We start from the raw sequence: 14,818 nt of genomic DNA, 5'->3' as shown, positions 1-14,818 counted from the left end.
CCTGTAAATGTTCACCAAAAGTATGTTATATTAAAATGTATTTTTGGACAACAATAAAGCCGGCTTTTATTAAACGGCAATGCCTTTTACGTTTAGAAGTGTTACGCATGTCTTGACGATAGTATTTACGTTTTTAGTATTCGATGTCGGTGTTTTGACCTGCACTTATTGTGGAAAAAAGCATGCACCTTGTTGTTTATTCATAACGCTTCAAACGTGATTCGTCCAAACCTGAAGGTCACGCCCGTCTTACTGGATTTCTAGCTTGTGATTGGATTGACCATACTCTGGTCATGTCTCTCCATGCAAAAAGTCGCTCGGAAGGCGGCGCTAAGCATTGCGGGACATGTAGTTTACGCGAGAAGCATATTTTCGTTCATTCGACGTTTTGAGGGAGAAAAAAAACTACATTGCCCAGATGTGTTTAAATAAGGCGGTGAGCAGCAGATCTGTTGAAATGTGACAGGTCTTGTTAGGGCCATAGAGCTTCGCTATGAACTGCATGATGACAGGAACGTGAGTAATTCATGTTCATTTGTGAATATTATTTTCGCTATTTTGGTACATATATTTAACCAATGCATTTACACAGAAAACCCGCTAAACAGAAATAATGATTACTTTTTTGGTTTTACAATTGTATATTTTTAAATCCGCATTCTCATCACTTATCCAGTCTCACCAATTTACTTATCGTTATAACAATGCATGATTTTTCAAAATGACATATTTTACTTATTTTGCAGCTCCAATGCAAGTCAATGTTTTAGTAGCACTGTATAAAAGCTTTTAAATAAATCAATAAAATATTAAAATACAATAGCATGAATGTTGTGACACTTGAATTAATGTATTAAAATACTTGTTAACCAATAAAATCTAATTTACATCATTCATGGTGTGTTGAATTTAAAGGTATTAAAAGGTGTAACTTTGTTATAAGTGTCACTGCAAGTGTAACTTCTGTAGGTTTCATACAGGTGTTTGCGTAGAAGGGGGGGCCCATATAAGACTGAGCCTGTGACAGATCTCAGGCGCTGGAGGTTGAGTAATGTAGAGGGCAGACAGACCTGGAGGTACATAGAGGATGCAGACATCACTGACAGACAGCAGAACATGCTTGAATGCCACTCCCTGGGACTGGATACTGTAAACATAAAACCATATAATCAGCATTTGACTACATTACAATGCATGGCATGCATTACTCTCTCTTATGCTACTTTTGACTTCAGACTGAGTTTATCTCAGAGTCCCCAGCTGCACATACCGCAGTAGATGCTGCACTGAAGGGAATGGATTTCTACAGCCGTCTGCAGGGTGAAGATGGACATTGGGCTGGAGATTATGGTGGACCCCTTTTCTTACTGCCAGGTAATGACTGATTCGACGGGATTCAGTCATTAGATTGAAACACGTAAACGATTAGAGCGAACATCATAATATTTTTTTGTCCAGTTAGTTTATACATTATTACAACATAAAAATGAAGGGTTCACTTAGTGTCTCATGGTTTTCAGGTCTACTTATAACATGTCATATTGCGAAGATCCATCTCTCGGAAGCATGGAAGCAGGAGATGGTTAGATACCTGCGTTCTGTACAACTGCCCGACGGAGGCTGGGGCCTGTGAGTATTTATCTTTTGTTAAATGTGGACGAATCTCACCAAACATTGACAGTGTTATTTTAATGACAAGTAACATATTCTCGTTGCTATAATTTCATAATTTTAAATCAAATTTGTGTTACTCCAATGTTAATACAATTGTTTATATGCAAACTATAACAATTGGTACTTTTTAGGCTTTTTAATGTGTATAAGCTACAGCATCACTAAAGTAATGGAGGAACTATCAGAAATGTTTCTTTTCCAGGCACGTTGAGGATAAGTCTACTGTTTTTGGAACAGCTTTGAGTTATACCACCATGAGAATTCTAGGAGTTGGTCCTGATGATCCAGATATGGTCCGGGCGAGGAACAATTTGCACAGCAAAGGTCTGTAAATGCTGTGAGATGTATGCTTATCTATAATGTTGCCTACTGAACGAGACACATGGTTCTGCTCTGTTTCAGGGGGTGCTGTTTGCTTACCCTCTTGGGGTAAATTCTGGCTGGCCATTCTTAACGTTTACAGCTGGGAAGGAATGAATTCTCTCTTTCCAGAAATGTGGTACGTAGAAATTTCAGTTGTAGTAGTACTACAGTACAATAGTGTTTGTTTTGTTCATTGCATTTGCTGTGTCTAATTTGATCAGGTTGTTCCCTTCCTGGGTGCCAGCACACCCCTCCACTTTATGGTGCCACTGTCGTCAGGTTTACCTGCCCATGAGCTACTGTTATGCAGTCAGATTGTGTGCTGACGAGGATTCTCTGGTGCTCAGTTTAAGACAGGTGCAGTTCCACAGTTTTACCACTAGAGGCCAGACCTGATTTAATTGGTCAAAGCAAATACTGTATGTATATTATGGAATGTTTAGATGTTATTTGTTTAAAACAGGAACTGTATGTCCAAGATTACTCAACTATTAACTGGCCAGCTCAGAGGAACAATGTTGCAGCATGTGACTTGTACACACCACACAGCACCTTGCTCACAGTCGCATATTGTGAGAAAAATTTGACATGCTTCTTTTTCTCTTTTTGGTTTTAATTCACATAATATTCATAAAGATGATCTTGCAGGGATCCTGAATGTCTATGAAGCTCATCACAGCTCAATGCTAAGAGAAAAAGCAGTGGAGGAGCTCTACGATCATATCAAAGCAGACGATCGCTTCACTAAGTGCATCAGCATCGGCCCGGTGAGAGAGTATTGTAAAATCAGCTGACCCTAATCCGAAAGTGAAATCTGAATTCTGCCTTGATGATACATCTTACTCAATGTTACTCAAACTTGTTTTGTCAGATCTCAAAAACGTTCAATATGTTAGTCCGCTGGCATGTGGATGGACCCCAATCACCTGCTTTCCAGAAACATGTTTCTAGGATTCCAGACTACTTATGGTCAGTGATCTTTGTATAGAAATATTTCATGAATGTTTTGGTTTGTGACCCTCTTCTGTTGAACTTTTCTCCTAACTTTACAGGCTGGGTCTGGATGGAATGAAAATGCAGGTGAGTTGTTTTCTCATGACAGAATGGACCGGTTGGATCACATTTATGCTAAACATTATTACTTCCATCCTGCAGGGAACAAATGGCTCACAGCTATGGGACACTGCCTTTGCTGTACAGGCATTTCTGGAGGTGCACAGGACATTTTTCATTTTTCGACTTCAATAATCTTCACTCCCAAACAGAACATACAGTAGATGTAAATAACTTGTTTTTGTTGAATTGTGCATTTTTCTCTGAACAGGCAGGTGCCCAAGATAATCCTAGGTTTACAGAGTGTCTCAGACAAGCCCATCATTTCTTTGATCTGACTCAGGTACATCATTAGAGCCTCTTTATGGATATTTAGTCGACTGTGGGTGGCAATGCTAAATATGTTAATGAGTGAATATTGTGAATATCATGACCTGTCAAAATCAAAAGAAAGAAAGACAAAATATATTTTGTGTCATGACAGTTTACCCTATTAACCTAATTAAACTTATTTTAAAAATAAGTAAAAAATATATATTCAGCAAGTAATAACATTATGTGTGTATATATACATATATATACAGTATGTATATTAGGGCTGTCAAACGATTAATCGTGATTAATCGCATCCAGAATAAAAGTTTGTGTTTACATAATATATGTCTATGTACTGTGCATATTAATTTTGTATTTATAAATACAAACACATACACATGAATACATATTTAGGAAATAATGTATTTATTTATATTTACTAATAATTGAAATTATATATAAATGTTTATTCATTTTTAGATTTTCCTTAAATACAGTATATGCGTGTATGTGTATGTGTTAATAACTACAAAATTATTATGCACAGTACACAGATATATATTATGTAAACACAAACTTTTATTCTGGATGCGATTAATCGCGATTAATCGTTTGACAGCCCTAATATATATATATATATATATTACAACTTCGTTCTTATATTATTTGCATTGATTTTTAATGCATTTCTATTAATGGAAATTAAAATGAAAGGAATAACTGTTCTTTAATGAAACAGGCTTCATTAGATTTGCCTTAAATATTTGCTTGATATCTAACCCAGTATATTTTAATTGTAGATCAAAGATAATCCTCCAGAATATCAAAAATACTACAGGCAAATGAACAAGGTAAACAGTTGTGCATTGTTTCTCAACATGTAAATATGAATCGTTAATTTGCCATAATATATATAAGCATTTGTGTGTGTTTGTGTCAGGGAGGATTTCCCTTTAGCACACATGACTGTGGTTGGATAGTTGCGGACTGTACAGCAGAAGGGCTGAAATCTGTAATGTTACTGCAGGAGCAATGCAGTTTCCTTCAAAAACAAATTCCCAGAGAAAGACTATTTGATGCTGTCAATGTGGTAAAACCCTAAAATGACCATTAAATTGTTTATGTGTGTCTTTGGATGTCCTTGGACAACAGTCTCGAAAAGAAGCCTTTATATCTCAAATTCTCTGATCAGACAGAACTTTGTGTTCATGTTCTATATAATCTCTTACTTGGTAAATCTATTTCAGCTGCTAAGCATGAGAAATCCTGATGGAGGGTTTGCCACGTATGAGACAAAGCGTGGAGGAAGACTCCTGGAGCTCCTAAACCCATCTGAGGTTTTTGGTGAGCATGCTGTTTGAAAGATGTTATAGATGCATCCTTTAGAACACTTTTTATTTTTAACAAATTAAACATGACAAAGTTTGACTAAGTTCCAGTCATCACTGCGTTTTTTTGATCATTTCATCATTCTTTCTCAGGTGATATCATGATTGACTACACGTATGTTGAGTGCACCTCAGCTGTAATGCAGGCACTGAAACACTTTCATCATGTTTATCCTGAGCACAGAGCGGAGGAGATAAAGTACATTAAAACACAATATTTCAGCATGTTGAGGTTTGAGAAATGGTTTGGTTAAACTACGTCTCTTGATTTTACAGGTCAACTCTGCATGAAGGGCTGAACTACTGCAGGAGGGTCCAGAGGCCTGATGGCTCATGGGAAGGGTAGGCATTGGTTTTTAAATGCGTCATTTCAGAAATTGTTCTGTTGTTTATGTTGTCATTAGACGTTAGACAATACCATTGTTTTTGACTTAGGTCTTGGGGAGTGTGTTTCACGTATGGTGTCTGGTTTGGTCTAGAGGCATTCGCATGTATGGGCCACACCTTCCAGAATGGGTATGTTACATGTTTTCTAGCTGAAACAACTTGGAGAGAGAAATCCCATAATGCACTGGTTTTGCTAAATGTATTCGTTATTTGTTCATTGCTGTTCTTTTATTCCTTTACTGCACTTTCCACCTAATGTAACTTCCTCATGCCTTTTTCATGCTTCAGGTCTGTTTGTGTGGGGGTGAAGCGTGCATGTGACTTCCTGCTGTCTAAGCAGATGGAAGATGGAGGCTGGGGTGAAGACTTTGAGTCATGTGAGCAGCGACACTACGTTCAGAGCAAGAACTCCCAGATCCACAACACCTGCTGGGCACTGCTGGGCTTGATGGCTGTCAGGTAACATTAGTATTTGTGTATTAGTAGATTTTTAGATTTGTAAATATCTTTATTATATATACCTTTATATAACTTTATTAATGAATTCTTTTTTTTTCTTTTTTTTTAGGTATCCTGATATCAGAGTAATTGAGAGAGGTATTCAATTATTAATTGACAAGCAGCTTCCCAATGGAGACTGGCCTCAAGTAAGAAATAGTTTTGTTTATCTACTCAAGTTTTGTACAATCTTTAAAATTCATCTTTTGTTTGACTCTATCGAAATGTACTGTTTTTTCTGTTTCTAGGAAAATATATCTGGAGTGTTTAATAAGAGCTGTGCCATCAGCTACACCTCTTATAGGAATGTTTTTCCTGTGTGGACATTGGGCCGGTTCTCACGACTCTACCCCAGCAGCTCCCTGACTGGAAAACTCAAGCTGTGATTCAGATATATTTGCATTTGTGCTCCAAATAAGCAGTAGCTGACACAGCCTGATCAAAGACTATTTTTCTTTGAAACAAACCTATTTGCTGCTTTTTAGAAAATTAGGGATGATTGTTAAAGTCTATAAAAATAAGGCATTAGTTTTTGTCAAACAGCTTGGCTTTTTAATTACATGTTTTTTCTGTACTCTTCTAATAAATATTTTGTCAAATATTGGTTCACAATTTTTGTAATATGATTCTTGCCTTTTGTATCTGTAGTCCAATGAGAAAAATGACAATGAAAAAGAAAAACCTATTTTTGATTTTTGTCTCTAATTAATTTGTCACACACTCAAAATGAAAGACCAAGCTGAATGAAATACACTGTGAAATACAATATTATTAAATATTATGTTATTAAGTGTCCTTTTTGTGAATTGTACATTTCGACAAATATGGTAGGATATTTATCCACGCATTTCAAACATACAAAAAAGTCACCAACTGTGCTGTGTATATATCCTGCATACTGCAAAAATAAGATTATTATCTCAATACACTCAGTGTCTTGTCTTATACTGTAAACTTGTGATTTTTGTATTTATTTATTATATTTAAATAATAATGTATTATTTTATTAATACGATAAGTATATTAAAATATACAATATTATAAAAAATACAATAAATGATAAATTAACAATAAATGTATTTATTGCAATTAAAATTTTACAACTACAATTTTAAATATAATATTTATATACAGTAATTATATATTATTATATAATATATCACATTTATACCTTACTAAAATAATACATATAACTGTTGCTTATTTATAACAAAAATAATAATCATTTTGTTGACGTTAATAGGAATAATATTTTATGACAGGCGGACTTTTATTTTGAAATATTGACGCTTTGTATCTGCATTCACAGTGTCCTGGGTTTATGGGTAAAGCCGGTTTAATGAACAGCTGATTTGATTTCCTCTCAGAATATGCTTGAATTTTTTGCGATGTCGAGGGATATTATGCAAGATGACAGGAGGGAGATATGAATGTTAAAGTCACGGGTTGAACGATGGAGTCAGGATGGCAGCAGCCCGGATCAGTTAGAGCTGCGTTATTCTTAAACACCATCATCTGGCTCTTCATCATCATCAGCACCAGCAGCAGCAGCAGCACCGGGGCACAAGCACACACCTGTAACCATAAAGTGCCCCTGCATACAGAGGTCAGTCGTCCAATCTGCATTTATGCTTTTTATACGTATTATTTTAATATACGTTAATAGACAAATAGGACGTTCTCGCTGTCATATCTCTCATCCCAGATTCGAATGATTTTCATTACAAATACTGAATCAGAGGTCATTATAGCTCCTGTTAAGATAATACAATTCCTATTATAACCACCAAATCCCTTCGTGAGGGGTTTCTATTTTTTTCAGGAGTATATTGTCTTTGTAGTGGTTATATGTTGCATATTAGAAGAGTCTGTGTCTTAATGTAATGTAGTGGAATGAAGTACTGGTCAATCCAAATGTGTTTATTCCTTCTGGTTGTACTTGCAGGTTATACACAAAGTGTTTCTAAAGCCAGATAGATTGACCAAAAGAAGCACAGAGCAGCAGTTAAAGATCCAGATAGAGTACGACTCCAGCTTGGACGGGTTAGTTTCTTGTCTATATGTGATGCTGAGCATCTACATTGTGATTATACACTGACTTTACAATATCTTTACTGCTCACACAGGTTAGATGAAGACAAAAGCAGTCTTGTGAAGGTAACAATTGAAATAATAGATGACATAATTTCTTAATCTCTGAATAGAATCATATGCATGATTGATTTTCTTATGCTTTGTTTAAAGGACAAGCTCCTCCCACATGCCATTGATTATCTTCAGAAGGCGTTTAGGGTTCGTAGGCAGTCTGGTCCAGTATTACTGAGCAGGTAATTCTCCTCTAAGCCTGTATTGTCTGACAGCAAATCCTCTTAAATGTGTTCCTTGGTCCCTTATTTCGTTAGTGTCTGTTGTGTTATTTCAATTTATTTAAGACAATGTGCAACAAATCAGTACCTAAGGAAAAGAGATGATCCCCATCGCTACTGTCAGGGACCATGTGCAGAGATCACCAAGTGTGGTCCGGTTATTGTGCCTGAGCGTCATTTACAGGTGGGTCCCATTGTGAACACACATTATCATTATTCAAATGCAGACTCAATACTTCATTCCTACAATAAACGTTGTTCAGATTGTCTGAATTTGTGCATCTCTATTGTAATATTTATCAGCAATGCAGGGTGTGTAGTGAGTCAGGGAAGTCCTGTGGCCCTGCCGGTCCTTCTGATGGTGGAGGGGTGGAAAGGGCCGATTTTGTGCTTTACGTAAGTGCGATGACCACAGAACGGTGCGGGCAAGAGAACATTGTAGCATATGCAGCGTACTGCCAACTCGAGTCTGAACTAGACAGGTAACAACAATACATTTTGAAACACCATCGTGGGTATTTATTATATATCATTACATTACATTTTATGTAATGGGTGTTGCTGATGCTAACATCACATTTTTTTTATATATAGGCCAATTGCTGGATACGCCAATCTGTGTCCCAATATGATCTCTACTCAAGCTCAGGAGTTTGAAGGGATGCTGTCCACGGTCAAGCATGAGATCATACATGCCCTGGTAACAACATTACATCTGGAACATTGCACATGACATCAGCTTGGCTAAAACTGCTGACGTTTTGAGGGTTAAAGGTTACTTTTGTAACCTTTTGTTTCTCAGGGTTTTTCTGCAGGTCTCTTTGCCTTTTACCACGATGACGATGGGAAACCTTTGACGCCACGTTCTGCGAGCGGTCTTCCTGCATACAATGAAAGGTAATGGACAGATATGCTTATATATTTATTCCTTTGTTTGAAATATTAAAATTTATATTACATTTACGTGAACATTTTGAATACAAACGTCTTGTGTGAAGCTTTGATTTACCATGTCCTACCTAAATCGTGCAGCATATGATATTAAACATATAATATATTAAAATATTTTTTTATATGTGAAATGGATATTTATGGTTTAAAATATAGTAATGTGCACAGCACCTTATCTCTTTATGTATATCTCTTCTCAGTTTAGGGTTATATCAGTGGAGTGATAAAGTCATCAAGAGAGCAACCCGGCTGTGGGACATCCGAGGCGGCCGCATGGTCCGACACAACGTCCATCTTCTTGTCACTCCACGTGTAGTGGTGAGTTTTTCTTTTTTTTTTAAAGGAATGCCATCTGAATGGCAGATATTGTTCAGTGCTTATGAAATATTAGGGGAGCTAAGAAATGTGTTTTTCATATTTTATCAGGAGGAGGCCAGAAAACATTTTAATTGCTCCATTCTGGAGGGCATGGAACTGGAGAACCAGGGAGGTGCTGGCACTGAGTTCAACCACTGGGAAAAGCGTCTCTTAGAGGTACTGAAACCAAATCCATTAATGAAAATGGACTGCTTCAATTACACTATAGTTAGTGTTGCTTTTATTTATTTATTTCAACATGTTTTATTTTAACAGAACGAAGCTATGACTGGATCTCACACACAAAACCGAGTGTTTTCCAGAATAACTTTGGCTATAATGGAGGATACAGGGTGAGGGAAGTGTGAAGCTCTTTTATAGTGCAATTTATTAGCAGTGGACGTTCTTCAGTCAATAAAATACTTGGCACAATGACTATACTATGTTGTCTGGTTCAGGTGGTACAGAGCCAATTACAGCATGGCAGAGAATCTGGAATGGGGAAGAGGTTTGGGCTGCGACTTTGTGATGAAAAGCTGCAAATTTTGGATAGACCAACATCGCAATGCGTGAGCTTTGCTACATGAGATCCATTCCAGTTCTTTGTACCCTCTCATATACATCTGTCATTAGATTTATTTTGTTAAGTGAACATGATCAGATATCCATAGACTTTATAAATAGTGGTTTGGGTCACTGATGGGATTCGTGTTGTGTGTTTGAAACACAAGTGCACATTGGGAAAAGCTTTTAGAAATCAAACTGAGTTGGGGTTTTTTTAACAGGAGGCCGACGCTGAGCCCATACTGTGACTCTGTGAGGACGGCACCTTTGCAGCTCACCTGCAGGCAGGACCAGCTGGCAGTGGCCGTCTGCAACCTGCAGAAGTTTTCACGTGCCCTTCCTCCAGAATACCAGGTGCGATTCACGAGAAATGCAGATATGCACTAAACAAGGCCTGTATGGGTGGAGAGCCTTTGGTAATGGCTTATCTTTGGTTCCCAGTTGAGATCGGTCATGTGTTAATGAAAGGTAACTGTTTATGGACTTTACATAATTAATAAAATTACAAAAATGTCTAACTTTGATATTTTTGGAATATAACGTTAATATAGTGTAGCTCAACTTTTGGAGCATGGTGCCAGCAACAACAAGGTCATAGGTTTGAATCCCAGAGAATGCACATACCGATAAAAAGAATATATTCTGAAATAATTGTTCATATATGTGTGCTGTAGTACTTTGACCACATCACTGGTGTTGCTGAGGAGGATTTATCAGCATATGGAGGTGCGGTGGAGATCGCAGACTACTGTCCCTTCAGCCAGGAGTTCAGCTGGCACGTAGGCGGAGAGTACCAGCGCAGTTCTTACTGCAGAATACAAGAGAACCAGCCAGGTGGTATCTCATTCCCCAACACCTCCCACACATTTTTTCTCACTTACAATTGGAGTGTAAAGTCACTTGTTTGTTTTCTCTGTTATCTCTCTTAAGCTGTTTGGAGGAACTATGGGGCAGAGCAGTATGGGCCAGGGTCAGTGTGTCTGTACCAGAAGTCAGCATTTGCGATGGAGCAGTGCACCAAACGTATGACCTACCCAGACTGGGGCAGTGGTTGCTATAAGGTTACTAATGAACTGTAATAAAATTAGAATTTTCAAACATTTTTGTTTAGACGTTGAAACACACTGAACAACCTAACAATGCCTTTTTTGATTTTGAATCACTTTGTGATTCGTGTTGCAGGTATCTTGTACAACCCAGGGTCTGTCTGTTTGGGTGCAGAATGAGTCCTATCCATGTGCCTGTGCTGGTCAGGTGATCAGTGTGAGTGTGTGGATGAACGGGTGGGTTTACAACGGGCAACTCATCTGCCCCGTCTGCGCTGACTTCTGCAGCGACTGCCCCCTCCCTCACGAAATCCCCCCCATGAACACCACCAAGAGTATTCGCTTAGGTAAGATTCAGCCTTTCCAACATGCATCAACTGTATTTAGGATGCTGTATATTTGATATCATAATATAATCTGTTTCTCTCAGATCCATGTTCCAGTTCTTCCTCCCTGATGGTGAATTTACGGAGGCTTGTGTTTATTCTCACTCCACTGCTGGCTGGCTTCCTCCTCTGTGTCAGGGACTGAATTTGGTCCTGATTGTGACAGGTGGATATAGGCACCATGCTGCCGTTGACTTCCTTCGAGGTTTAGCTGGTGTGTACGGCAAACGGATGATCATGCGTTGATCTGAGTACTCTTCTCTGTGTGGAGTTGTACTGTATACTGTAGGGATTGAAAAGCCATGGATTGCTCATCTCAGCCTGGTTGTCACATGCCAGCGAACTGTAGATCCAATGAGAAGCCATAGTCATGCATGCTGCAGTTTGGCAGCACTGTTATGCAGGTGCTAATTAATGTTCTCCTTGTCTGTTTGATGGACCTGTAGCATTTTGGGCCATGAAATAGACGTCCGGCTGAGAATCATGAGTGTTTTTCTGTGCTCCTCTTTTGACCTGTGAAATAATTTGTTGGTGACATTTTGGTGAGCTTCGATCAGGTTATGTTACTGGTGTTTTTGAATTTGCATGGAGAAGTCTGGGTGAGAAAATAACTAGAACTTGAATGTGGCTTGGTGTCCAAGTCGTTTTAAAAGGTTTTAAAATGTGTCATGATTTATATACAATGGGTTCCGTATGTCTGTGACTTACAGTTTGATGATTTGGAAAAAAGTTATGACACAGAGAAATACTGTATATGTTGTTCTGAATCTGCACTATTTCAAAGTCTCTATCTGTAATCAGATAAAAGGCATTTGTGATTTTGTGGATGTTAACCTTTGTACAAAATGTCAGATTTCCTTTTCTTAAATCATGTAGGGATACCATAGAACAACAGTTTTATGAACTTGTGTAATTTATGCCAACTTGATGTATGCTGTCATTATTAAAAAGTGGATATGCCAAATACTAAAAATAGTTTTAAATTTGTTTGAAAATTTTAACGTAACTCCTCAATCCAGGTATTATGGTGATAATATCACTGCTGTACTTTTGAAACCTTGTATTTCCATATTTTGTGATTTTCATTTTTTTGCATATATCATTATTGTTAGTAACCCTTTATGTTTGTCACTGGGTTTTGCAAATATCTAACCAATAAAAAGTATTAATAAGTACAAATCATTAAATAATTAAAAAGTACAGTGTTTTTCCCGTTTCCTGAAAAACAGCGAATTTGGGCAGGGGTTTCAGAAGGACAGTGACGATATGTATGAGAAAATCAACCAAATAGAAAGTTTAAAGTTGTCTCAGACATTCGGACCTCTTTGTATATGTGCGTTTTTTTGTCACAATTAATAATTGGACAAAATTCAGCCTTGTTTAAGACTGATTCTCTGTTTACCTTGAAATGTGTTGCCAGATTTGTGTCCTGAAGGGCTGTGCTTACAAGGGCTGCAGATTGTAGATATTGTCTTCTCAGAATCAACTCACTAAAAGCCCTTGAGAAAGTGCATTTCAAGTCCTTTTGTATGATGAGATGAGCTGTTGATTTGTTTGCCATTCAACGTGTTTGATTCGATTACAAGGTGCCATTTAGTTTTGCATTTGTCCTTTGTTTTATAACTTATAACTGAATTGCAATAAGTTTTGCAGTTCGATTCCATAGACTGTTTAACACTGTCAACTATTTTTATTTTTTATAATTTGGGAATGACACTGGTTCAGTTATTCATAATTGTAAAAGCACACACTAGCTCTGGGTCTAACACTTCTCTGGTCAAAATGTTTTGTCTGACTCACAATATGTGTAAATGGGAAGCAGGTATTGATTGTTTTGCTTCAGCAACATCAGGAACAAAAATATAGAAAACACTTTAGATAAACTTTATTTATTTATATTAACACTGTATTTTAATTAAGTCCATTATCTAAAAACAATCATTTGGGAACAAACTAAGGAGCTGCAGTGCCCATGTGATCATTTAGATTATTTAGATAAAAAGTTTGGTACTGTTTAGGTGTTAGTGGACTACTAAAGGTTTCTGTAATGTAATGTAATCTAGTATGTTACTAAATTCACACATTTATAGATTAAAGATTAGAACCTTGACTATTCGTAACATTTGTAACATTTTTGTTAGGCTAGGTAGTGTTTTAATTTCAATTTCAGACAAAAATACTTATTTAATTGCAGGTTACCTGTTATCTGCTGGGAACTTGAAAAAAACATGGCAGCTTTACTTACAACTAACACTTCATTTTAGAGCCTTTTCAAGATTACTGTATGTTATCTGTTGTATATTATGATATATTCTTTGAAGTAAATATGTAGTATTTGTAGCAAATGAAATTTGTAGTGATTGATAAATGTAGATAGTTAGGACATCACAAGATCCGTTTGCAAGTATGAGTCTTTTCCCCATCATAAAACATGGTGTGATTATAGTATGAATTACTATACTGTATGTATTGTTTGTGTTATGTAATGAAATGATGTACTGAATGAGCCTTATCAATGCAGGTTTTATATTATTAAACTGAAGAAGTTTTGTACTCTCAATCAAACTTCAAATGAAATGCCTTTCTCTTCATGATATTCACACAAAGATAGATAATTAGTTTGAACTGTGTCGATCAATATTTTTCAATATTTTTGGAGTTGGAAGTTCAACTGGTATTGTCTTATTCACAAGCAAATTTTAATTAATATTTTTTTGCATTTATTTGTCAAATTTTTTATTTTCTTATATAATTACCCATTTTTGTTCAGCATTTTTAGAATGATTGCTTCAAAAATGATTATATATAATTATTCCTCATTAGTTCGTCAAAACAAATATGTATTGTGTTTAATTATATATTATTTAAATGGGCCCACTAAATTTTTTCCAAATGTTTGACTTTTGAAGCAGAACATATTTGTCTTTGCAAATTGTGTAAACTGTGTCTTCATTTTTATCCGTGCACATTGTTTTGAATGCATTCAAAACATGAGGTTGTTTTTAAACCTTTTTCTCTGTCAAATGTGATTAATTATATACATCATTTATAAGAGTTTTTAAGTAGCCAAAATGTTATTGTAGAGGTTGTTTCACTATTCTGTGTTGGAAACTGCATTGTCCAACTAGACAAAGGTTATAAATGAGCATGCAGAACATCTGAAAAAAAAGCCAAGCCATGAGACAGATGCAAGACCAAAGACAAGTCTATGCAGACTTTTAAGAACATACCACATGATCTCCCATTATTTGTTTTTCTTGATGTTTTGTACTATTATACTACATTAGCTCTTTTTTTTCAATTGTACATTATTAAAAGTGGTGTTAACAATCACAGGCACCTCTTCTCAATCATAAACTGATCTTTTTAACAATTGTTTAATTTTCCCAATAAAAGGAATTGTTTATGAAGGACAAAGGCAACCCTTTATTTCTTTTTCCAAGCAAAAAGGTTCACCTCTGGAGGCCAAT

General features: G+C 36.5%; 2 protein-coding genes across 5 annotated transcripts; both read left to right on the top strand.

The window, feature by feature from the left end:
• Positions 1–5: 5 nt before the first annotated feature.
• On the top strand, positions 6–6,580 carry lss (lanosterol synthase (2,3-oxidosqualene-lanosterol cyclase)). Of its 3 annotated transcripts, XM_057336084.1 has the most exons (22): positions 6–516; positions 981–1,149; positions 1,236–1,374; positions 1,521–1,629; positions 1,877–1,998; positions 2,077–2,173; positions 2,259–2,394; positions 2,501–2,609; positions 2,686–2,804; positions 2,909–3,006; positions 3,090–3,117; positions 3,193–3,249; positions 3,362–3,433; positions 4,206–4,256; positions 4,346–4,495; positions 4,653–4,749; positions 4,887–4,992; positions 5,070–5,135; positions 5,229–5,309; positions 5,469–5,639; positions 5,749–5,827; positions 5,927–6,580. In XM_057336084.1, exons 1-22 carry the CDS (start codon positions 494–496, stop codon positions 6,062–6,064), a joined length of 2,217 nt encoding a protein of 738 aa, XP_057192067.1. In that variant the 5' UTR covers positions 6–493; the 3' UTR covers positions 6,065–6,580. The 3 variants fall into 3 exon arrangements, with proteins under 3 accessions (XP_057192067.1, XP_057192070.1, XP_057192069.1); XM_057336087.1 differs by lacking the exon at positions 981–1,149; XM_057336086.1 differs by having other exon boundaries at positions 6–1,076.
• A 411-nt stretch (positions 6,581–6,991) lies between these two features.
• Positions 6,992–14,754, top strand: lmln (leishmanolysin-like (metallopeptidase M8 family)). 2 transcript variants are annotated; one of them, XM_057336722.1, is made up of 17 exons: positions 6,992–7,284; positions 7,624–7,721; positions 7,805–7,835; positions 7,923–8,005; positions 8,111–8,228; positions 8,348–8,526; positions 8,639–8,744; positions 8,847–8,941; positions 9,196–9,313; positions 9,422–9,529; positions 9,629–9,705; positions 9,811–9,921; positions 10,138–10,270; positions 10,591–10,750; positions 10,847–10,977; positions 11,099–11,309; positions 11,393–14,754. In XM_057336722.1, exons 1-17 carry the CDS (start codon positions 7,132–7,134, stop codon positions 11,491–11,493), a joined length of 2,013 nt encoding a protein of 670 aa, XP_057192705.1. In that variant the 5' UTR covers positions 6,992–7,131; the 3' UTR covers positions 11,494–14,754. The 2 variants fall into 2 exon arrangements, with proteins under 2 accessions (XP_057192705.1, XP_057192706.1); XM_057336723.1 differs by lacking the exon at positions 11,393–14,754 and having other exon boundaries at positions 10,847–10,991; positions 11,099–11,294.
• Positions 14,755–14,818: the final 64 nt, after the last annotated feature.

Source organism: Triplophysa rosa, linkage group LG6 (genome assembly GCF_024868665.1).
Source record: "Triplophysa rosa linkage group LG6, Trosa_1v2, whole genome shotgun sequence".
NCBI lineage: Eukaryota > Metazoa > Chordata > Actinopteri > Cypriniformes > Nemacheilidae > Triplophysa > Triplophysa rosa.
The sequence above is the reverse complement of the archived record's forward strand: the minus strand, read 5'-3'. Positions and strand labels throughout refer to the sequence as shown.

Coding starts and splice junctions, on each gene's coding strand:
- lss (XM_057336084.1), top strand. CDS start 494: ATGAACTGCATGATGACAGGAAC. Junction 2,174..2,258: donor TCTCTCTTTCCAGAAATGTG/GTACGTAGAAAT, acceptor TAATTTGATCAG/GTTGTTCCCTTCCTGGGTGC. Junction 5,640..5,748: donor CTGGGCTTGATGGCTGTCAG/GTAACATTAGTA, acceptor CTTTTTTTTTAG/GTATCCTGATATCAGAGTAA.
- lmln (XM_057336722.1), top strand. CDS start 7,132: ATGGAGTCAGGATGGCAGCAGCCCGGATCAGTTAGAGCTGCGTTATTC. Junction 7,722..7,804: donor TACGACTCCAGCTTGGACGG/GTTAGTTTCTTG, acceptor CTGCTCACACAG/GTTAGATGAAGACAAAAGCA. Junction 10,271..10,590: donor CCCTTCCTCCAGAATACCAG/GTGCGATTCACG, acceptor TGTGTGCTGTAG/TACTTTGACCACATCACTGG.